Source organism: Camelina sativa, chromosome 19, assembly GCF_030686135.1.
Source record: "Camelina sativa cultivar CO46 ecotype springtype chromosome 19, ASM3068613v1".
Classification (NCBI taxonomy): Eukaryota; Viridiplantae; Streptophyta; class Magnoliopsida; order Brassicales; family Brassicaceae; genus Camelina; species Camelina sativa.
In genome coordinates this window covers 241,692-261,851 of record NC_141898.1, presented here as the reverse complement: position 1 = coordinate 261,851, position 20,160 = coordinate 241,692, and the positions used below count along the sequence as shown (strand labels likewise).

General features: G+C 40.6%; 5 protein-coding genes across 11 annotated transcripts; 3 read left to right on the top strand and 2 right to left on the bottom strand.

The window, feature by feature from the left end:
* Nucleotides 1-2,217: 2,217 nt before the first annotated feature.
* LOC104773492 (putative pentatricopeptide repeat-containing protein At2g01510) lies at nt 2,218-4,551 on the top strand. Its single transcript, XM_087503091.1, has 3 exons — nt 2,218-2,238; nt 2,322-4,501; nt 4,548-4,551. Exons 1-3 carry the CDS (start codon nt 2,218-2,220, stop codon nt 4,549-4,551), a joined length of 2,205 nt encoding a protein of 734 aa, XP_087359217.1.
* On the bottom strand, nt 4,495-8,329 carry LOC147920010 (aspartokinase 3, chloroplastic). Its single transcript, XM_087500679.1, has 15 exons — nt 8,064-8,329; nt 7,458-7,952; nt 7,276-7,358; nt 7,117-7,157; nt 6,874-7,028; nt 6,635-6,784; nt 6,418-6,513; nt 6,229-6,345; nt 6,033-6,152; nt 5,854-5,946; nt 5,663-5,779; nt 5,443-5,559; nt 5,301-5,363; nt 5,102-5,186; nt 4,495-4,654 (listed from the first exon to the last, which is right to left on the bottom strand). Exons 2-15 carry the CDS (start codon nt 7,860-7,862, stop codon nt 4,584-4,586), a joined length of 1,713 nt encoding a protein of 570 aa, XP_087356805.1. The 5' UTR covers nt 7,863-7,952; nt 8,064-8,329; the 3' UTR covers nt 4,495-4,583.
* A 562-nt stretch (nt 8,330-8,891) lies between these two features.
* Nucleotides 8,892-11,260, top strand: LOC104719447 (mitochondrial phosphate carrier protein 3, mitochondrial). Its single transcript, XM_010437384.3, has 6 exons — nt 8,892-9,641; nt 9,884-10,245; nt 10,339-10,382; nt 10,498-10,712; nt 10,801-10,925; nt 11,008-11,260. Exons 1-6 carry the CDS (start codon nt 9,336-9,338, stop codon nt 11,072-11,074), a joined length of 1,119 nt encoding a protein of 372 aa, XP_010435686.1. The 5' UTR covers nt 8,892-9,335; the 3' UTR covers nt 11,075-11,260.
* Nucleotides 11,261-12,879: 1,619 nt separating this feature from the next.
* LOC104773918 (phytyl ester synthase 2, chloroplastic) lies at nt 12,880-16,827 on the top strand. 7 transcript variants are annotated; one of them, XM_087502515.1, is made up of 13 exons: nt 12,880-13,431; nt 13,540-13,591; nt 13,707-13,762; nt 13,851-14,009; nt 14,176-14,280; nt 14,560-14,629; nt 14,724-14,845; nt 14,950-15,058; nt 15,185-15,315; nt 15,415-15,784; nt 15,977-16,090; nt 16,175-16,260; nt 16,348-16,827. In XM_087502515.1, exons 6-13 carry the CDS (start codon nt 14,573-14,575, stop codon nt 16,640-16,642), a joined length of 1,284 nt encoding a protein of 427 aa, XP_087358641.1. In that variant the 5' UTR covers nt 12,880-13,431; nt 13,540-13,591; nt 13,707-13,762; nt 13,851-14,009; nt 14,176-14,280; nt 14,560-14,572; the 3' UTR covers nt 16,643-16,827. The 7 variants fall into 7 exon arrangements, with proteins under 7 accessions (XP_087358641.1, XP_087358639.1, XP_087358638.1 ...); XM_087502513.1 differs by having other exon boundaries at nt 12,882-13,431; nt 14,523-14,629; nt 16,175-16,255; XM_087502512.1 differs by having other exon boundaries at nt 12,882-13,431; nt 14,523-14,629.
* Nucleotides 16,711-18,401, bottom strand: LOC104773917 (glycerophosphodiester phosphodiesterase GDPD1, chloroplastic). The gene is made up of 3 exons (XM_010498589.2): nt 18,057-18,401; nt 17,363-17,803; nt 16,711-17,258 (listed from the first exon to the last, which is right to left on the bottom strand). Exons 1-3 carry the CDS (start codon nt 18,303-18,305, stop codon nt 16,857-16,859), a joined length of 1,092 nt encoding a protein of 363 aa, XP_010496891.2. The 5' UTR covers nt 18,306-18,401; the 3' UTR covers nt 16,711-16,856.
* Nucleotides 18,402-20,160: the final 1,759 nt, after the last annotated feature.

The window sequence follows — 20,160 nt, the reverse complement described above, 5'->3', positions numbered from 1 at the left end:
TGTAATTTCTTCTTATGTCTTGATAACTTCTTATCCGATTTGGAGAACTCTAGGGTTTGAGTTTCAACTTTTAATCTTATGGATTTTTTTAACTTTGTTGTGTTTGTGTTCTTGTCGTTGTAAGTTAGATATATCCATCCTTTATTAAACTTTTCTATTTTCGTTGTTATAAAATCGAAATTGTTGTTCTTTGCTGTTTGATGATTTTAGTTCTACTGGTTGATGTAATCGATTTTCATGATGGTAGAGGAAAAAATGCATGCCCAAGATCTCTCCAGCTTTGCCGTCTCAGCTCAGCTCGCCGTCATAGTTCGCCGCTGCACATCATCATTTTTGGAAAACCCTAATGGATCTGTCCATTTGGACTTGTAACTATTGGACTTAGTTTGTTTTTGGACCGGATATATGAGGTCCATTGTTATTTTGGTGGGTTGTAAATTTTTTTGTTAATTTAGTCCATTATCTTAACTTTTTTTGTTTATTTTGTTCAAATTAACTGAATTAGAAAAAATTCGGTTTAAATTCGGAACTGATTTAAAACCTAATAACCGATCCGAACAAACCGAGTACCGATTGACCCAAACCGAATTTAATTTCAGTTCAATTCGGCAGAATTTTTCAAAAACCAAATTTTCTCAAAACCGAACAAACCGACCCGAATAACCCGAACCCACCGAACGCCCAGGCGAGTAAATACATATCCTCCCTTGGCCCTTGTTTAATTTATTTTATTCGCCAGCAGCATCATAGTGTATTCATTATTTTAAAAGGTGGCCGGAACACATATTGAATATTTCTTGGATTGACTGTTTTGTTCTTTAAAGTTTCACGCGTTCGTTGTATTTTTCCGTTTTTAAAGGAAAATTATAAACCGAGGTACTAATTAATAGTAATACTACTACTAATATATACAGTACGTACATAGTTAAGGATATATATATATAGGGTAAAATGGTAAAATATGAAAAGAACAGTTTTAATAAAAGAAGTGAAGCAACTAATCATAAATTTTATTATATAAGGGCTTCTCTCTCTCTCTCACTCAGAGGAAGAGAGGCCACTCGCAGGGACGTCGTTAAAGAGGACTGAGTACCCGACAAGACGGCTTTACTTTCTCAGGCTTTGCTCCTTTGATTGCCTCATCTCGCTGACGTAAATTATCCTCACGTTGACCGTCCTATATTCTCCACATCACCTCTCTCCCTCTCTCTACTTTTTTATTTTTATTTTAAAACAATACGCATAGCCGAAGTGTTTGTTAATGCTTTACCGGCCGAATCATGGATGATACTCTATAATTAGAGCACAAAATCAAAAGCTTAAATCCATTTCATTATACGTGCCCGTTTGATGACATACTATAGTATGAATTACATCACTATTTGTATGTAATTTAGCCGAGGAGGGATATTAATTAGTTATTTAGTCTCATAAATTGGTGTAGTAGATAATTTCGTCTATAGAGGGGCTAGGTTTGGTCAAATAAATAGTATAAAATATTATGTATTCAGAAACAACAAAGATAATAATAACGTTACTAGGACAGATTAAAAAAAACACATATATACTAGTACGTACGTAGTACTTACTGCTAGCAGATGTAATTACGTTGTAAAGTAAAGGGATTGCGTGATAAGCATGAGCATCTCTATTCTCAAACTCCTCCTTGTCTTCTTTTCTCACTTTCAAACAGTCAACGCTCTTTCTTCTGTGGTCTCTTTGTTCTCGTCTTTGGAATTTGAATTCATCATATTTATTTATGCTATGTAATATAGTAGTACAGTATATGCGTAGAAAGTGATATCAGATCACGAGATTGTCTGTTATGTTTGGTTGTTAATCGATTTGACTAGGTTCGTGTTCGGTTGTTTTTTAGTCCTTAGTTTAAAAAATTGATAAGACCCATATACAGTAGTAGTAGTAGTACAGTATGATTTTTTTTTTTTTTTTTTGAATTGTGTTTGATTTTGTCCGCGTTTAACGGGTGCGCGCGCGTGGCAAAAGAACATATCTATTATTTGGGCTTTTAGGTGTTTGATTAATGGGCTTCCAGTTAATTGGACCTTTTGGGCTTATGTACTCTTTTTTTTTTTTTTAACTTACGGACGCCATTCAAAACCAAAACTTAAAACCACATATTGTATTGAATGAATGAGTATCCATCCTATCTCTCTCTTGATCAGAATTCAGTAATAATAATTTGGTAGTAAGTAAGTAATGATTGTGTTTTTGGGTTTCGTAATCGTGAAACTAGTGCAAATATAAGAAATTCGAAATTTGGTTGTGCTGCTTTGCTTATGAAACGTTATTATTATTGCAAGGCTAAGGCTAAGGCTTATGAAGTCCGCTCAAGAACTCTTGCCACTTTACGGCAGCTCCGACAACCGGCACCGGCGATATTTCTCAACACACGCGTTGATGCTCGCATCATCAAAACTGGCTTCGACACAGATACTTGCCGCTCCAATTTCATCGTCGACGACCTTCTCAGGAGAGGTCAAGTCTCTGCCGCACGCAAGGTGTTCGACGAAATGCCTCACAAGAACACTGTCTCCACCAATACCATGATTGCTGGGTACGTTAAGACCGGCGATCTTTCCACCGCCCGGGAACTTTTTGACGGGATGGCCGATAGAACTGTTGTTACGTGGACCATCTTGATTGGGTGCTACTCCCGGAACGACCAGTTTCATGAAGCTTTCAAGCTCTTCCGTCAGATGTGCAGGTCCTCCTGTTGTACCCTGCCCGATCACGTCACCTTTACTACCCTTTTACCTGGCTGCAATGACCAGAATGCGGTTGGTCAACTTCATGCTTTTGCCGTCAAGTTAGGCTTTCATACGAACCTCTTTCTCACTGTCTCCAATGTTCTGATTAAGTCCTACTGTGAGATAGGCCGACTCGATTTGGCCTCTTTGCTGTTCCAGGACGTTCGGGGCAAGGACTCTGTCACGTTCAACACCCTTATCACAGGGTATGAGAAGGATGGTTTGTACACGGAGGCCATCCATCTCTTTCTTCAAATGCGGCAGTCTGGTCACAAGCCTTCAGATTTCACCTTCTCTGGGGTCCTCAAGGCTGTTGTTGGGCTACACGATTTTCCTCTCGGTCAGCAACTCCACGGTCTCTCAGTTACTACCGGCTTTTCCAGGGATGCCTCCGTTGGGAATCAGATTCTTGATTTCTACTCAAAACATGATCGCGTTTTTGAAACTAGGAAACTCTTTGATGAAATGCCTGAGTTGGATTTCGTTTCTTACAATGTGGTCATCTCAAGCTATTCACAGGCTGAGAGATACCCCGAATCCCTCAAGTTGTTCCGAGAAATGCAGTGCATGGGGTTCGACCGCAGAAACTTCCCTTTCGCGACGGTGCTGAGCATCGCAGCCAACTTGTCATCCTTGCAGATGGGCCGACAAGTGCACAGCCAGGCCATTCTGGCAACGGCTGATTCATTCCTTCATGTTGGCAATTCTTTAGTGGATATGTACGCAAAATGTGAAATGTTCGAGGAAGCTGAATTGATCTTCAACAGTTTATCACAACAGACCTCTGTTTCCTGGACTGCCTTGATCTCAGGTTACGTACAGACAGGGCTTCATGAAGCTGGGCTTAAGCTGTTCACCAAGATGCGAGGAGCAAGTTTACGAGCTGACCAATCAACTTTTGCTACTGTTTTGAAAGCTTGCGCTAGTTTTGCTTCTTTGTTGCTCGGGAAACAACTCCATGGATTCATAATCAGGTCAGGGAATTTGGAAAATGTCTTCTCCGGAAGTGGTTTGGTTGATATGTACGCCAAATGTGGTTCTATCAAAGATGCAGTTCAAGTATTCCAAGAGATGCCCGATAGAAATGCAGTTTCCTGGAATGCCTTGATTTCGGCATACGCTGATAACGGAGATGGAGAAGCAGCAATTGGTGCTTTCACAAAGATGATGCAATCAGGTCTCCAGCCAGATTCAGTCAGCATCTTAGGCGTCTTGACTGCATGTAGTCACTGTGGATTAGTTGAACAAGGAACAGAGTATTTCCAGGCAATGTCTCCGATCTATGGGATAACTCCAAAAAGGAAACATTATGCATGCATGCTGGATATGCTTGGCAGAAATGGAAGATTTGCAGAGGCAGAGAAGTTGATTGACGAAATGCCCTTTGAGGCAGATGAAATCATGTGGTCGTCAGTGTTGAATGCATGTCGGATCCACAAGAATCAAAGCCTTGCTGAGAGAGCAGCAGAGCGGCTCTTCAGTATGGAGAAGCTCAGGGACGCTGCTGCTTATGTAAGCATGTCCAACATCTATGCAGCAGCTGGGAAATGGGAAAGCGTTAGGCATGTGAAGAAAGCAATGCGTGAACGCGGAATCAGAAAGGTTCCGGCTTATAGCTGGGTTGAAGTGAACCACAAGATTCACGTGTTCTCATCGAATGACCATACACACCCAAAAGGAGATGAGATCTTGAGGAAGATCAATGAATTGACAGCTGAAATTGAGAGAGAAGGGTACAAGCCTGACACAAGTTCGGTTGTACAAGACATAGATGCGCAGATGAAGATTGAGTCGCTTAAGTACCACAGTGAACGTTTAGCCGTTGCATTTGCTCTGATCAGTACACCAGAAGGGTGTCCGATTGTTGTAATGAAGAACTTGAGGGCCTGCAGGGATTGCCATGCTGCAATTAAACTTATATCGAAGATTGTAAAGAGGGAGATAACTGTAAGGGATTCAAGCAGATTCCATCACTTTAGTCAGGGGGTCTGTTCTTGTGGTGATTACTGGTGACTCGCATCCCTGTTATAGAACAAAGATCTAGAATACTTTCTGCTTCATTCCTTCATTTTTTAATATTTTTGTGGGACTTGGGATTGAGATTTTGTAACCTTAACTAATGTTGTAATATATTCAAATAGGAAAACTTATTGATTTTCCAGTACATCTCCATCACATTACATTATATTACAAGGAGAGTGGGAGTTTTGTTTCCTAATACCAGTCTGATAAGAATCATAATATCAAACTAGTTTTAGACCTTGCAGGTTGCACCTAGGGGTTTCGTGAAGAGGCAGCGATGTAGCCAGATGGGCGTTCTGAGACTGTTTCACAAGTGTCTGTCTCAAAGAAGGCCGAGTGGAGAGCCTTCACACAATGCTCCGCCTCATCATCATTCACTATCAATGAGATGTTTACCTGATGATATCATCAAATATTCAGACGAGTGTGTATTTCGAGAGGTAAAAATTACATCCTTTAAACCTTTTGTATAGAATCATATATAGGCAAAGAAGTTGAAAGAGGTTTGACCTTAGATGCACCTTGGGAGATCATCTGGACATTAATTCCATTGGTTCGCAGAACCCGGAAGCCCTGTTTGTTGATCAATTGGCAAGTCACTAAGTAGACCAAAATTTTTAATGATACAAACCAAACCAGAGAGTTAACTAACCTTCTCTAATATGAATGATGATCTCTGAACATTTCCGATTAGAGAGATAATTGATCTGTGTTGAAGCAGATTTACAATAGCTATCTTCTCAAGTTCCTCTACCACGTGATCAAGCTCCTGTTCACATGGCCAAGAATTACAGATACAAAATATGAGTTGTTGATTTGATGTTCTGTGCTCCAAGAACAAGTGGGTAGCCTGGAAGTTGTCACAAGTTTACCTGTTGAATTAACTCCCTGCTGCAGAACTTTGAAGGATCCAATGTCAAAGAAATGCTAACTTCGCTGGTTGCAACAACATCCACAGATATGCCCAATTTTTCAAATGTGGAAAACACCTGCAAAGATAGAGAGTGTGTGAGTGAGCTGGGAGGGCGGGAGAGTGACATCAAGTCGAGTTAAGTTGGTTTACCTTGGCAAGGAAACCATACTGGCCGAGCATACGGGTGCTAGTGATGTCCAACATGGTAACATTACGTTTCAGAACGATGCTGGTCAATACAGCCTAGGAAAAGATAATAAGCAAAGAGGTACGGTCAGAGTGATATGTTTTTGATATAAAAGATACTGATGCAAATTGTCTTCACGAACCTTGCTCATGTCTCTTGATCTGGTGATGACGGTTCCTGGAGCAGTGGGATTGTAAGAGTTTTTAACCCTTACAGGAATGTTACCTTCTCGAGCAGGGCGCATAGAAAGTGGATGCAACACCTGCAATGGAAAAGGAAGAGAGTGATAAATACTTTGGTCCTTTGGTACAACAAGTGTACGTATTGAGGTTGGTTACCTGGGCACCAAAGTAAGCAAGTTCAGCTGCCTCATCAAATGTCAAGTGTGGAACAGGTTGAGCTCCGCAGTAAATGTTTGGATCACAAGTCAAAACTCCATCCACATCTTTCCAAACCTGCACCACATCACAGTGTTAAACTATATCCCACTTTCGTTTTCATTGATAGAAACCCCTATATGTATATACCTGGATCTCTCGCAAACCCAAGGCCTTCCCGATCGTTGTTGCAGTCAAATCGCTACCTCCTCTACCCAGCGTAGTTACAGCACAAGATCTCCATCCCTGCAAAAAGTGAAGTTTTGTTTTTACAAGTCATTTTAAAAATTTCACACAACAGAACTGACATGCAAGAGAGTCGTTCCAAATCATAAATTAATGGTTTCTTATATATATATATATATACCTTTCCAAGGAAGCCTGTGACAATGGGGACTGCATTTTCCTTGCTCCAGTCACCAAGTAACCTTTTTGAAACCGCCGGGTATGTTGCCTCAAGAATATCAGCATTAGTGAATTCATCTGTGGTAATAATCCCGATCTCAAATGCATCATACTGCCAAAGCAGAACTCATCATCAAGTCATGATGATACAAAAAAAACTATATTATATAATAAGGTGATCGATCTCATATAGTATAATACCTGTCGTGCTTTATGCCCAATTTTGTTCAGGTAGGCAGCAAATAGCCTTGTGGACATGCATTCTCCAAACGAAACCAAGTAGTCTCTTGTGCGTAAAGTTAACTCTTTCATCATTGCAATGCCTTTCAGTAGCTGTTCTAGTCCTTCTAGGTGGTCTACACATATTAAGAAGAGGCAAGAAAGATTCAGAAATCAACAAGGGAAACTAAATTAATCAACCATTAAGAGAAGACAAGTAATTACTTGCAATAACTTCTGTATCCACTCCAAGCTCATGAGCAGTCCTGGACATAGGAGAATTTGAGTTCCCATCATGAGAAATGATAAAGCAAAACTTGAGCTGACGAAAACTTGAATTGATACATGCATATATATATATAAATATGTAAGTTTTCTTTTAACCTTATATGGAGTTCCTTTATACAGCTCAACTCTTCAATAGTGTCGACGTTGGTGACACCGCAGCGAACAGCCTTCTCTCCAGCCTAATGAAAGCCACAGCCCGAGTTTTTATTACAGACAGAAGAAATTAAACATGGTAAAAAGGTACAAATTATAATGAAAGAGAGTTCACTTTTGTTTACCATCAAAAGCTTATTGGTGGTCTTTGCCATTGCTGATAGCACAACAACAGGCTTCTCATCTGGGAAGCTGAGTATGAGTTTGGCAACTTGTTTCATCCTCTCTGCTGATGCCACTGATGACCCACCGAATTTCATTACACAAGTCAACTTTTTCTCTGTTTTGTTTAACTTGAAAGTCTCATATTCTTTTCTCTCTAGCAGCTCCACCCTTGCAGCTTCACAAGTAACTCTCAGGGCGATCATGTTCTTACAAGACGAATGACCCACCTTTCTAGAGAATACTCGAGCAGAAGATACGAGAGCTGAGAAATTCAGCCCCTTTGAGCCAACTTCATGAATCCTTTTTGAGTTTATAAAGGCGAGTTCTGGTGTTTTAACTCCGTACAACTGCACTGAAGCCGCCATTACTCAATAAGGGACGATTACTAGAACTCTGAGACGACCGAGTGTTGTGGTTTCGACAAATAATAGAGTATGCTTGTTTGGTACGCAAACCTGCAGCGATCCGTATAATCCACGGAAACCAATTTAATGCATGAACAATAGTTCCATTCAAAAAAATAAAAATAAAGGGAGAAGAAATGGCATGCATATATTTATATTTACCAGTTGACAGGGGCTCCTGATTGGTTGAGACACAACCACAAAGCTCCGTAGCAAGATGATATGAGGCAAGGCGCCAAAATGGACGGTCAAGATCCCAGGCTTAAAAAGATCAGACGGCTCAGGAGCGAACTCAGTCAGTCTCGGATGTTAAATGTTTATAGCCTGCTGAGGAAAGAATCGAACGATCATTCGACTTCACTATTATTAATAGGAATCTGCTTAATAATCCAAACTCTTGGTTTATGGTCACATATATAATATATACTACTACTGCTCGTCCTTTTAACCAATGGGTTTTTATTTTTAATTTTTTTTTGGGGTTGGAAAACGTGGAAAACTACAATTATATTAGTGAACCCTTAGGAGGTTGAGGGGGTGTTAGAACTTAGTAATGGTAAATCGAAAAAACGTGGCCACCTACTTATGAATATGTTTGGTTTAGCAACAGGATAACAGGTGTCATCAGATGTATCGTCAACAATTTTCACATTTAGTCGAGTAATATTGGATGCTTATGAAATTAATTTAACTAGAGGAATAGTAAGCCGTCGATATCAGAAACACACAAGTAGAGCTAGCTAGTGAACGTCCAATGTGCGATGAGATTAATAAAAATTGATGGTAAAGTTGAGTGAAGGAAAAAAGGAGCCATGCTAATCTCTTTCTTTATCGATCACGTACGTAATGGTCCAAATTTGTTTTACCAAATATCTTTCTTTATACAGAAAAAAGAAAGGAAAAAAGGAGTCATTTTTGTCTGTTTATTTATAATAATTATAATAATCAGGTAGTGGTTAACAATACAGTATACAGTACTAGACTACTAGTAGATATGAAACTGCGAGGCAGCGCGGGAACAGCAAGAGCAAGACACAGTGTTGGTTGTATCTTGTCATTGTATGAAGTATGAACTAATATGAATTGAGAGAGAGAGAGACAAGGCACACTGTTTGTTGAAGCTGTTCTCTTAACGGGCCCAATTGTATTGACATTGATGAATTCATGTGGCTTTAAGCCCATGGGCCTTGAGGTCATGTGGCATTCTGGAGAATAGTCAAGAGAATATGCCTTCTTTTAAACCACACAACACGCACTCACTCACACTCCCACAGTCCCACTATTTGCGAATTGCGATTTGCGAGGCCGAGGCCGAGGGTTTCATACTTCTTCTTTCAACAAGTTGTCAAGGGAGGCCGAAGAAGAACAAGTACTGACTGAAGAAGTAGCAGTTACTAGTGTCTCTCTCACTCTCTCCTCCTTTCACCACCGGCTATGGAGTCTCCAAAGCATTCCTTGATTCCCAGCTTCCTCTACTCGTCCTCCTCTTTCTCCCCCAGGTCTCTTCTTCTCGACCAGATGCTCAACTCGAACCCCAAATCTCCTTCTTCTTCCTCCCCGCCGACGGTGCTCTCTCACAATAATTTCCTTATCGCGTCTCCCACTGAGCCCGCCAAGGGGATGGGGATTGAGATGTACTCCCCTGCCTTCTACGCCGCCTGTACCTTTGGTGGCATCCTCAGCTGTGGTCTCACTCACATGGCCGTTACTCCTCTCGATCTTGTCAAGTGCAATATGCAGGTACCTCACACCTGTTTTTTTTTTTTTTTTTTTTTTTTTTTTTTTTTTTTTTTGTTTTTGTTTCCCCAACTATCTCTAGCCTAGTCTTGTTGTTGTTAGATACATCCTTGTTCTGTTAAGACTCTCATTTCCCTTGTCATCCTAATACATGTTAATCAAAATAGATATGCCTTACTTTTGAATCTACCTTGTCATTATCAATCACCTTGCTCAAAGCAAACTCATAATTCTGTGCCCTTCAGATTGATCCTGCAAAATACAAGAGCATTTCCTCCGGCTTTGGAGTTTTGCTTAAAGAACAAGGAGCCAGGGGATTCTTCCGTGGCTGGGTCCCTACTTTGCTCGGTTACAGTGCTCAGGGTGCCTGCAAGTTTGGTTTCTACGAGTTCTTCAAGAAGTACTACTCTGATCTTGCTGGTCCTGAGTACACCGCCAAGTACAAAACCCTCATCTATCTTGCTGGTTCTGCTTCCGCTGAGATTATTGCAGATATTGCCCTCTGCCCATTTGAGGCTGTCAAGGTCCGTGTTCAGACACAGCCTGGATTTGCCAGGGGAATGTCTGATGGATTTCCCAAGTTTATCAAGTCTGAAGGTGTCGGAGGGTAAGTTCATTACTTCCCATATACTTGCTCACTCCACTCGTCTTAAAACAAGTCTTTGTGCCTGATTCCTTCTTTTCTTTTTTTTTCTTGCAGTTTGTACAAGGGAATTGGTCCCCTCTGGGGACGTCAGATTCCTTGTAAGTTGTGGCCTCAGCTTTGCAACTATCGCATAGTATGATTTAGGCTCATGAATGCTTCAGTGGCTTTTTTAGTTGCAAAATTGTGCTGATACAGAATCTACCTTTGTTACAGACACAATGATGAAGTTTGCTTCTTTTGAGACCATTGTGGAGATGATCTACAAGTATGCAATTCCGAGGCCAAAGGACCAGTGCAGCAAGGGTCTACAACTTGGGGTGAGTTTCGCAGGAGGTTACGTTGCTGGCGTGTTCTGTGCTATAGTCTCTCATCCTGCTGATAATTTAGTGTCCTTCCTCAACAACGCCAGAGGAGCAACCGTTGGAGATGTAAGTCTCTCTGTTTCGGTTTTAAACTGTAATGCGATGCAACTTGTGATATTACGTATTGTCCAACACTATCATATCCTTTCAACAGGCGGTCAAGAAGATAGGGCTGTTGGGTCTATTTACAAGAGGGCTACCTCTACGAATTGTGATGATAGGAACATTGACGGGAGCTCAGTGGGGCATCTACGATGCTTTCAAAGTCTTTGTCGGCCTGTAAGTCTCTTCCTTTGCAGCTATTTTGGTTCGGAGGTTCCCCTCGTTCTCAAATAACAAATGAAACTCTCTTTTATTTCAGTCCAACCACTGGTGGTGGTGGTGTTGCTCCAGCGGCTGCCATCACTCCTGCTCAAGCAAAGGCCTAAAGCCCCTAAACAATTGACGAAGAACAACGGGTCTCTAAGGGTAACATTTTTTTCTTTAAACAAAAGCGGACAATGATGAAAAGATTCGAGTAACTCAGCCTGAGATTTGAATCTTCGATGTAGCTCAGTTCTTTTCCTACAAGTAGTAAGATAAAAAAATATGCTATCGATAAGAGTTCGTAAAAACCACGATTCAACGTTTCAAATTTGATAAAATATATCGACCTAATAAAAAAAGGTTATAACTTTTTTAAAATCAGAGAAACTCATTCTAAATCATAAGCAGGCAGAAAAGAGTGGAGCAAATAGAGAGACCCACGAATGGATTTTGTTTCTAAAAAGTAAAAACAATTCACAAAAGTGCAAAACTGAAGAACTTTATAACAGTCCCTCTGTGCTTTACAAACACTAAAGTATCTGATTAGCTGAACGCTGAAACTGTGTATTTACTGCCAAGTACAACTCTGCCCAACAATTCATCTTTCTGTCGGGTTTATAACCCTCAGGCAGAACATGCCTAGGATTATATGGGCCGGAAGCGGTGTTTAAGAAAAAGGCCTTAAAATTTTTTTTAAAATCTCTATATAATTTATGAAAAAGAAAACTATAATATTGTAAAAAACATACTTGTCTGGTTGTTGATGGCAGCCAAACCAAGAAGGAAGAAAACAAAAAGAAGCATAAGTTAAATTATATGTTAATGTTTTAGTGGTGATCGACTGATCGTGATCGGAGAAGTGAGAACAATGGATCTCTTTCTCGAGTTTTCTATCACCATCGTTGCTCTCTTCTTCCTTTTACCACATAAAATCATTTTTATTGGGTCTAACTATTGGGCTTATTTGGTAAAATTAAGGCCTTTATTTTTTTTCAAAAAAACGGGCCGGAGGAAGCGAATGCTTTTTTGTTTACACGTAGCCACGGCTCTGCCCTCAGGCTTGCTTACCTCTTCTTCTTGGTGGAAGCGTTGGACTTTGACGGTGTAGCTACAGGTGAATGAACAGAACAACAAACGAGATCACCGAAATGAGCAATCCGTATTTCGCCACCAACCTCTGTGACATTAACAACACAAGGTAGAGTAGAGTTTATAGGTAAGTCTGAGAGCATTGACATGTGATGTGTTTTTTCTAATACAAGGCGAATTAGAGATCAGGTTACCTTGGCCTAGAGATTTTTTTTGGGCAGCAGCGAGATCCACATCCACAGGACAGGACGAGACAAGACAAGAGAACAATGGGTATTTAATAACGAAGAATGAGATGAAGGACATGCTTAAGAGAACATTTGTTTGGAAGCAACTATGACCAAGCCAAGAAGATGAGTTGGAGGCTTTTCCGCAAAGATATCTAGAGGTAGTAATGGAGTTGAGTAGGGCTTCCTACAAGCAACAGAAATAACAAGAGGTCAGTGTTAACCGAAGGAACGGTTATTAGAAAAATGAATTGAAGTTACAGAGGTAAGTAACATTAGGCAGGTTATTATGAATGTAAAACCTGTAGAGCAGACTCGGCGGGGATGCGGAAAGTAGCAAGAGCAGGTGGCACCGTAGACAAATCCCTTAACCTTGGCCTCCAATTGGAAAGAAGAGTGAGACAGAATACACGCATCAAGTCTTTCCCATGATGTTGAAGCGTTTCCACTAACAACTTGGAATGTGTACAAGATTCAGTATGTACTCTTTATCCCAGCCCAGCTACTGTCTGCCCGTCCAGCCCATTAAAGGTCAAACAAACTATTTTCTGGGCCTTAATCTATAACCTAACCGTTTATCCGATATAAAAGATAACAACTGCTTGGTGTGTGAGAGAGATGCTCTAAACGTCACACATTCACCTCGTTAAAAATGAAAACAGCACGACAACTGTGGCTGTGACTGTAAGGGAGAGAGAGAGAGAGAGAGAGAGAGAGAGAGACCGTTAAGTCATGAGATCTTCGTTTCGGCTGGAAAAGGAAAACAAAAAGAAACTCCGCTTCTTGGGTTTAAATTCGTCTTCATGGACGCACCACCACCTCCACACCTACTAGCTTCTTCTTCTCCATGGCCATAGCCACCGGATTCCACCTGCTCTCTGCCGTCGGCGGCGTATGCAAGCACAAGCAGTCCCTTGGGGTAACCCTCCCCTCGACACGCCGATTCTCCGCTTCTGTCACTGCTTTTAGCTCCGATCAGCATCAGTGGAGTGGGGGACTGGAGCAGCCATTCGCTAAGAGCTTCTGGGACTACCTCGAGGCGGCTAAGGATTTCATCAGACCGGAAGATGACAACAGCCCGTCTCGCTGGTTCTCTCCCCTCGACAGCAAGACCAAGAGCGAGGCTCGATGTGACGGCGCCCCCCTGCTTCTATTCCTACCTGGTTAGTCTTCTTCTTCTTCTTTCCCCCCCCCCCCCCCCCACATACTAGTTTAGTTTCTTTCTATCTCAAAAGGGGCAATTAATTCAGAATCACTATGACTAAGCGTAGGTATCGACGGAAGTGGACTCGGGCTAATAAGGCAGCACCAGAAACTTGGACAGTGAGTGCCCCCCACGCCTCCGTTTCTATCTCTTTTTTTTTGTTGTTGTTTTTCTTTCTGAATTCGGTGGTTGATGATGAGCTATATATGTTTCTTTATTGGGCATCTTCTAAAGGATGTTTGATATCTGGTGCTTGCACATTCCTGCCACCAATCGTACTGCATTCACAGGTATTTCCTCCATTGCTTTTGCCTTTTGTCAACAACTGTTTTGTTTTGGCCAGACAATTTTGCTAACACATGTTGATTGCTTTATTAGATCTGGTCGCCATGGTTGAAAGAACTGTCAAATCTGAGTTTCAGCGATCACCCGGTAAACCTATTTATCTTGTTGGAGAATCTCTCGGCGCTTGCATTGCACTCGCTGTTGCAGCCTGTAACCCTGAAATTGATCTTATCTTGATTCTTTCAAACCCAGGTGACGTTGATCTTTCTTTTATACATATATTAAGTACGTGCTCATTATTAATAGGAAAAGAAATGAATGGCCTTTGCAATTCCTAATACCTTGAAGGCTTCAACACAGGTCTCACCACGTCGTCGTCTGGATTAATCTTAAACAGTATTTATTGTTGCATTTGCAGCTACATCATTTGGAAATTCTTCGCTGCAACATCTTGCTCCCCTGATTAATGTCTTGCCACACCAACTTGATCTTGCCTTTCTTTCCGTGTTGAGCTTGATTCCAGGTTAGCTATGTTTCACACCATTTTGGAACAAACTCCAGTTCAAGTGTATTCTTCGGAAACAAACTCCATACGTTAATTTTAAAAATCACGCCATACGTTGGTAAAAAGCATGCATCTTCGGAAACAAACTCCAGTTCAAGTGTATTCTTTTATGCATTCACATGTGATTTTCGGTGATATAAGTAAGACATGGTTTTTAATTTCATAGCTGCATAAAAACAAAGCTCTATTGGAATTTTAAGGTGGCCCTTTAAAAAGGATGATTGCTCACTGGGTCAGGGGACTTCCGGAGATGGAAACAGCTGCAAACATTTTTCAAGATTTGGTGATAACATCGACATTAACTTCTGTAGGTGACAAGCTCATTTACTGTATGCGTGGGTCGTCGTTACTTTTCCAGTCCTAGTTGTCAAATACGTATGGTTAAGAATCTGACTATGCAGATTCTAGCTGATACATTTCGGAGAGAAACACTTGTTTGGAAGCTCAAGTTGCTTGATGCCGCTTCCATGTTTGCCAATGCACATCTTCATCTAGTACAAGCTCAGACTCTAATTCTCTCCAGGTCCGTGTTATCGATCATCACAGTACAGGTTCTTCTAATAATTATTGAAAATTTCAGGGGAGTAGTTAGCAACTAGGTTAATCTAACTTGTTTATCAATTACAGCGGAAATGACCAAATACTTCCCAGTAAATTCGAAGGTAAACGACTTCGAAAGAAACTGCCTAAATGTGAAGTCCGCTCATTCAAAGACAACGGCCATTGCCTTTTTCTGGTATATATCCACTCTGCGTCTTGTATAGGAATACAACTGCCAAACACTAAATTTCATCTCATTCAAAGATGTAATCTGATATGCTTCCATATTAGTTACATCTCCTTTTGCTTTCGTATATGACAGGAGGACGGCATTGATCTGGTCAGTATCATAAAGGCCACTTCTTTTTACCGGCGTGGGTCTCGTCAGGACTACATCTCCGACTACATCCCACCAACCATCTCTGAATTTAACAAATGTTATGGGGTGAACAGGTAAAACTACACATACACATTATGTCCCAAAATGGCTTGGTATGGTTTTGGTGAAAAAAAAAAAAAAAACAGTTTTTGATATTTTTTGTGACAAAATAGGCTCCTTGAGGTGATTATGGGCCCTGTATTTCTGTCGACTACAGAAGATGGGAAATTGGTGAGGGGGCTCGCGGGAATACCATCGGAAGGACCTGTACTGTTGGTAGGCAATCACATGCTACTGGCGAGTGACAAAATTTCACTCCCAGGTCAATTTGTTCATGAGAAGAACATCAATTTGCGGCCTCTCGTGCATCCCATGATGTTTACGAGACTGAGAGATGGATTATTACCTGATGTGTCTGTTTATGATACACTCAGGATGATGGGGGCAGTCCCCATCTCGGGCACTCACCTCCATAATCTCTTGTCTGCTAGATCCCATATTCTGTTGTTTCCAGGAGGAATCCGCGAAGCTCTACATCGTAAGGTTAGTAGTTATATACTAGTTGGTTATCCGGAGTAAGGTCTCATAAATGGCAGCAGATCCTTTGGATACGTGAATATGGTTGTTATATATATATATATATATCAGGATTGGATGTCACACTTGAGTTCTATTGCTGCTATCAGTGTTACCTGTGGTAGTGAAAACAACTCATCACGATTTTCTCAATAACAGGGAGAAGAATACAAGTTGATGTGGCCAGAGAAAGCAGAGTTTGTGAGAGCAGCAGCCAAATTTGGAGCCAAAATAGTACCCTTTTGTGGAGTTGGGGAAGATGATTTTTTAAAAGTGAGTTTCCAAAATATGTATTACACTTTGCATCCAAGCCACGTGTAGCTTAGTTGGTATAACTGTGTGTAAACGAATATGCAGGTGGTTGTAGATTACAATGACCAGGTAAAGGTTCCGATGGTGAAAGAAGTGCTAAAAAGAGTGTCAGCGGAAGGCCCGGAGGTGAGGTAATGTGAATGAAATTTAGTAGAGAGAATATTAATTGTAGAAATGGATGATGGTGAGTTACATTTGACATGGTTGGCGTTTGGAAGGGGAAGCGTGGAAGGAGAAGAGGGGAACCAAGACTTCCACATGCCAGGAGTGATACCAAAGTGGCCAGGGAGATACTATTACTACTTTGGGAAGGAGATAGAGACGGGAGCTGAAGAGTTGAGAGACAGAGACAAGGCAAAGGAGGTGTACGCAGAGGTGAAAAAAGAGGTTGAGAGATGCATAAAGTTTGTGAAGCAGAGAAGGGAGGAGGATCCTTACAGACCTCTCTTACCCCGTCTCCAATATCACCTGCAGCACGGCCTCCTCTCACAAGTCCCCACTTTCCCCTTTTGAATATACATTTACACAATTAAATTCATCAAAGGGGCATTTCAGTAATGGTGCTTATACCTCATAAGCCGTTTGCAAATAGTTATATTCCATAAAATTTGGGACTTTTTTTTTTATCGTATGAATAATGATTGCAGCACCCACATTGTAAAATTCTCCCTACACAATCACCATAACATTTTGGGAAACTAGAGATTCTAAACTAAAGGAGGAAGTGTTAGTGCTGTATCAACTCAGGAATGAGCTTGAGAAGAAAGGAGAGCTCTCTCTCAGAGAAGTTAGGCTTTGGCTTAGTATCATCAACATCTCTGCTGGATGGCTGCATCATCTCACTCATGGCCTCTGTTATCTCCTCCACGTGGTCTACTATCACTCCCTCTATACCCATCAAATGCTGCATGTACACAGCCTCAGCCACATTGTTGAGCTTTCCGTAGGTCATGAGAGAGAGCTTGGATTCTTTGATCTTGTAGACGGCGGCGGGGTTGCGGAAAACTCCCTTGACCTCCGAGACAATACCTTGAAGGCCTCCTTCTAAACATACTTTGATTGCTTCCTCCAGCGAATTCCTTCTGGCGTCGTAGTACATCTCAGTTCCACCGTTTGTCAAGAAGAATACCTGTATATATATGTTTTGGTTTTAGAATTTGGATGACAATTAATTAAGTTGATGGATTAAATAAAGGGGAAAGAGCAGTGTCAGTGTGGGAATCATAAACTTACGGGGTAGGTGGTCTGCAACTTCCTGACAAGAAGGGCGGCATCAGGATGGAAGCTGGAGAAGATGATGGGTCTGTCCTTTGCAAAATCAGACACCACCTGCAAGATTGGGAGGAGAAGACGGGAGAGATGATCGGAGGAATAGAAGAGGTTGTCGTCAAGCTTGAGCTCGATGTTGAAACCAAGATTGGGCTTCACAACTTTCTCAAAAGCCTCCTGGAGAGTACAGAGAGAGTCGTCTCCGTGGACGGTCCACTTGAGGATCTTCCCTTCCTTAGACTTTCTCAGCAATGGCTTTCCTGTCTTCTCTGGTTCCCTCTGTGGCCCGTAGGACATGAACTCCGACAAGGAAACCTCCGTGACCCTCTTCTCGTACACCACTCCCTGTTCCTCGGAGAAGATGAAGTCGTCGTGGAAAATGACTGGGCAGCCATCTCTGGTGACCTGCGCGTTCAATAATTAAAAAAAAAAACAGAAGAGATCAGATCTTTAAATCTTTTTTTTACTCCTACAGTATTTTATTACATTAATAAAAACAAATTCCAAGACAAAATGTCAACGGATGGAACCCCCACGTGGTACAGCCGGCGGTCACGTGGATGCACCAAATTAGAAGAAAAAAAAAAAAAAAGAGCCGATCGAAATTCAAATGCGGCGAACCGAAGAGGATTGAAAAAGAAACAAATAATATTATTACCTGAACATCGAATTCGATAAAGTCGAGAGGGAGTTTAGAAGCGGCATTGAAGGAGAGGATGGAGTTCTCCTTAAGAGCAGAGAACCTTAGATCAGGCGACTGCGACATGTTCATGCCGTGCCCTCTATGTCCCACCACCAGAAACTTGTTGTTGTTATTCGCTTTGCGAGAGGAGCAGAGAAGAGACGGGTTCTCAGGGAAGTTGTCGAGGCTCCGCACTTCCGACACATGAATGGCTTTTAGAGACATTATTATTATTTTTATAATAATATTTCTTCTTTAAAAAAAAAAAAAATGGATTGATGATTTGAGGAGAGGGAGGGATGGGGGTTCAGAGATTGCTTTGGGGGCTTTGCTTAAAAAGAAGAAAGAAGAAGAAGATTGGGATCCTTGCTTGGAATATTCTTTGGATCGCCACGTCATCATCATTCGGTAATAACAGTCAAAATTTATCCGTTTTGGATATTCCTTCCTTCCCTCCTCTCTGCTTTCCTGGTTGGCTCCCTCCCTCTTGGGCTCTTGGTGGGCCTTCTCTCTTTCTCAAATGGAAATGGAATTAAAGTCAGCCATCAATGTTGATTGATTCACACACCTTCTCTAATCTTTTTTTTTCTTTATGGAGTATAATATATATACATAACTTTATTTTATTTTTCTTTTATTTCCGAATATTTCAAAGCATATTATTATTCAAATTTATTTTCTTCTTTCTAGATCTTGTATCTCTTTTATCTTTTTTCTTCAATAATAATAATTTTGTTGTAAAACACTTGGAGTTAATCTTCCATAACCGGCCCATATACGATCCGTACAAGGTTTATGTACGTCCAAGGCAATAAAGCCCGTTGACCATCTCCTTTATACTTAGTCGGTTTAAGTTTTGGGTTTTGTTTTTACTATATATATGTAATCTCATTCGATTTATCAATAAGAATAACAAGAGATTTACAACATTCAATTCTCTAGTTTCATAACACATTATCAGCACGAATCTCTAAAGCCAGCTGAGAAAAATCTTACCCTAAAGCCCTAAAAACCACCGCCTCTTCCCTTGTTCGTGATACTCCCGAGTTCGTGGTCTGTTCTTGTCCGGGGTGAGTTCTGTTCGGCGATCGGTTCCTGTTCGAAGTAGCAGCTCAAGTTCGATCGGTTTCTTCCTCCTACCTTGTCCGAGGTTCGTGATCAAGAGAAGTAAAACCGAGGTCTTTAGCTCACGGTTCATATCCAGTCAACCTCCAAAACAGTGGAAGGTAAATAAGATCAAACCCTCTCAAAACCATATAAATCGAACTTGATCTATTAAATTATTAGAACCTTAAAACTACAAGTAAACAATCAACAAACAAGTTCTTATGCTTTGAAATCTTAAAACCCTATAACTTTAAAACTTTAAAATCGGTTGTTATAGGTTGTTTAGATTGGTTGCAATTAAACTGTTTATGATATAACTAAAATCCGATTGTGTTGATTGATTGCTTGTTGCATAAGAACCTTAGAACTAAAACCTAAAATCCGAATTGCTTAAGATTAAAAAAAAAAAAAATAGGGTTGTTTGAATTGATTGTTTGTTTCATAAGAACCCTAGAACTAAACTATTAAATTCGAAATTCATAGAAGAAAATTTAATCTAATTGTTCTAAGGATTAAATCTGATTTAGGTGTTTGAGAAATTCAAACCCTAAAACTAAGAAATTAAAATTGGAAATTTTATGTGTTTGCATAAAATAAATTAGATAACTTCTAAAATTATTATAATCATTATCTTAAATGTTTAAGAATTATTTCCTAAAACTTTGTTATTATCCAACCTTAAGAAAAAGGAAATTCAATCTAGTAAAAGGAAATTTTCTAAAACCCAAAACTATTTAAAAAAAAGGAAATTGTTGCATGCTAGTATCTATCTAGGTTTATTGTCTTGCATGCATGATTAAACCACGAAATTTGAGTATAAGTGTTGGGCATGGATAGGTCTCATTACCGCATGACCCTATGTATTTGGCATGGTTCGGTCTCATTACCGCATGTCCTATTAAGTGATTGCATGGATCGGTCTCATAATACCGCATGCTAATGAACGGTTGTCTATTTCTGTATTATGCAGATG

What these genes read in the sequence shown, in the direction of transcription:
- LOC104773492 (XM_087503091.1), top strand. Translation starts at nt 2,218, where the DNA reads ATGATTGTGTTTTTGGGTTTC. An exon ending in TGATTGTGTTTTTGGGTTTC is followed by an intron (nt 2,239 to 2,321) that starts GTAATCGTGAAA and finishes TATTATTGCAAG; the next exon opens with GCTAAGGCTAAGGCTTATGA.
- LOC104719447 (XM_010437384.3), top strand. Translation starts at nt 9,336, where the DNA reads ATGGAGTCTCCAAAGCATTCCTTGATTCCCAGCTTCCTCTACTCGTCC. An exon ending in AAGTCTGAAGGTGTCGGAGG is followed by an intron (nt 10,246 to 10,338) that starts GTAAGTTCATTA and finishes TTTTTCTTGCAG; the next exon opens with TTTGTACAAGGGAATTGGTC. An exon ending in GAGGAGCAACCGTTGGAGAT is followed by an intron (nt 10,713 to 10,800) that starts GTAAGTCTCTCT and finishes TCCTTTCAACAG; the next exon opens with GCGGTCAAGAAGATAGGGCT.
- LOC104773917 (XM_010498589.2), bottom strand. Translation starts at nt 18,305, where the DNA reads ATGTCTCTAAAAGCCATTCATGTGTCGGAAGTGCGGAGCCTCGACAAC. An exon ending in TTATCGAATTCGATGTTCAG is followed by an intron (nt 17,804 to 18,056) that starts GTAATAATATTA and finishes TTGAACGCGCAG; the next exon opens with GTCACCAGAGATGGCTGCCC. An exon ending in AGTTGCAGACCACCTACCCC is followed by an intron (nt 17,259 to 17,362) that starts GTAAGTTTATGA and finishes ATATATATACAG; the next exon opens with GTATTCTTCTTGACAAACGG.
- LOC104773918 (XM_087502512.1), top strand. Translation starts at nt 13,116, where the DNA reads ATGGCCATAGCCACCGGATTCCACCTGCTCTCTGCCGTCGGCGGCGTA. An exon ending in CCTGCTTCTATTCCTACCTG is followed by an intron (nt 13,432 to 13,539) that starts GTTAGTCTTCTT and finishes GACTAAGCGTAG; the next exon opens with GTATCGACGGAAGTGGACTC. An exon ending in GCGAAGCTCTACATCGTAAG is followed by an intron (nt 15,785 to 15,976) that starts GTTAGTAGTTAT and finishes TCTCAATAACAG; the next exon opens with GGAGAAGAATACAAGTTGAT.
- LOC147920010 (XM_087500679.1), bottom strand. Translation starts at nt 7,862, where the DNA reads ATGGCGGCTTCAGTGCAGTTGTACGGAGTTAAAACACCAGAACTCGCC. An exon ending in ATAAAGGAACTCCATATAAG is followed by an intron (nt 7,158 to 7,275) that starts GTTAAAAGAAAA and finishes TCCTATGTCCAG; the next exon opens with GACTGCTCATGAGCTTGGAG. An exon ending in TTGCTTACTTTGGTGCCCAG is followed by an intron (nt 6,153 to 6,228) that starts GTAACCAACCTC and finishes TTTCCATTGCAG; the next exon opens with GTGTTGCATCCACTTTCTAT.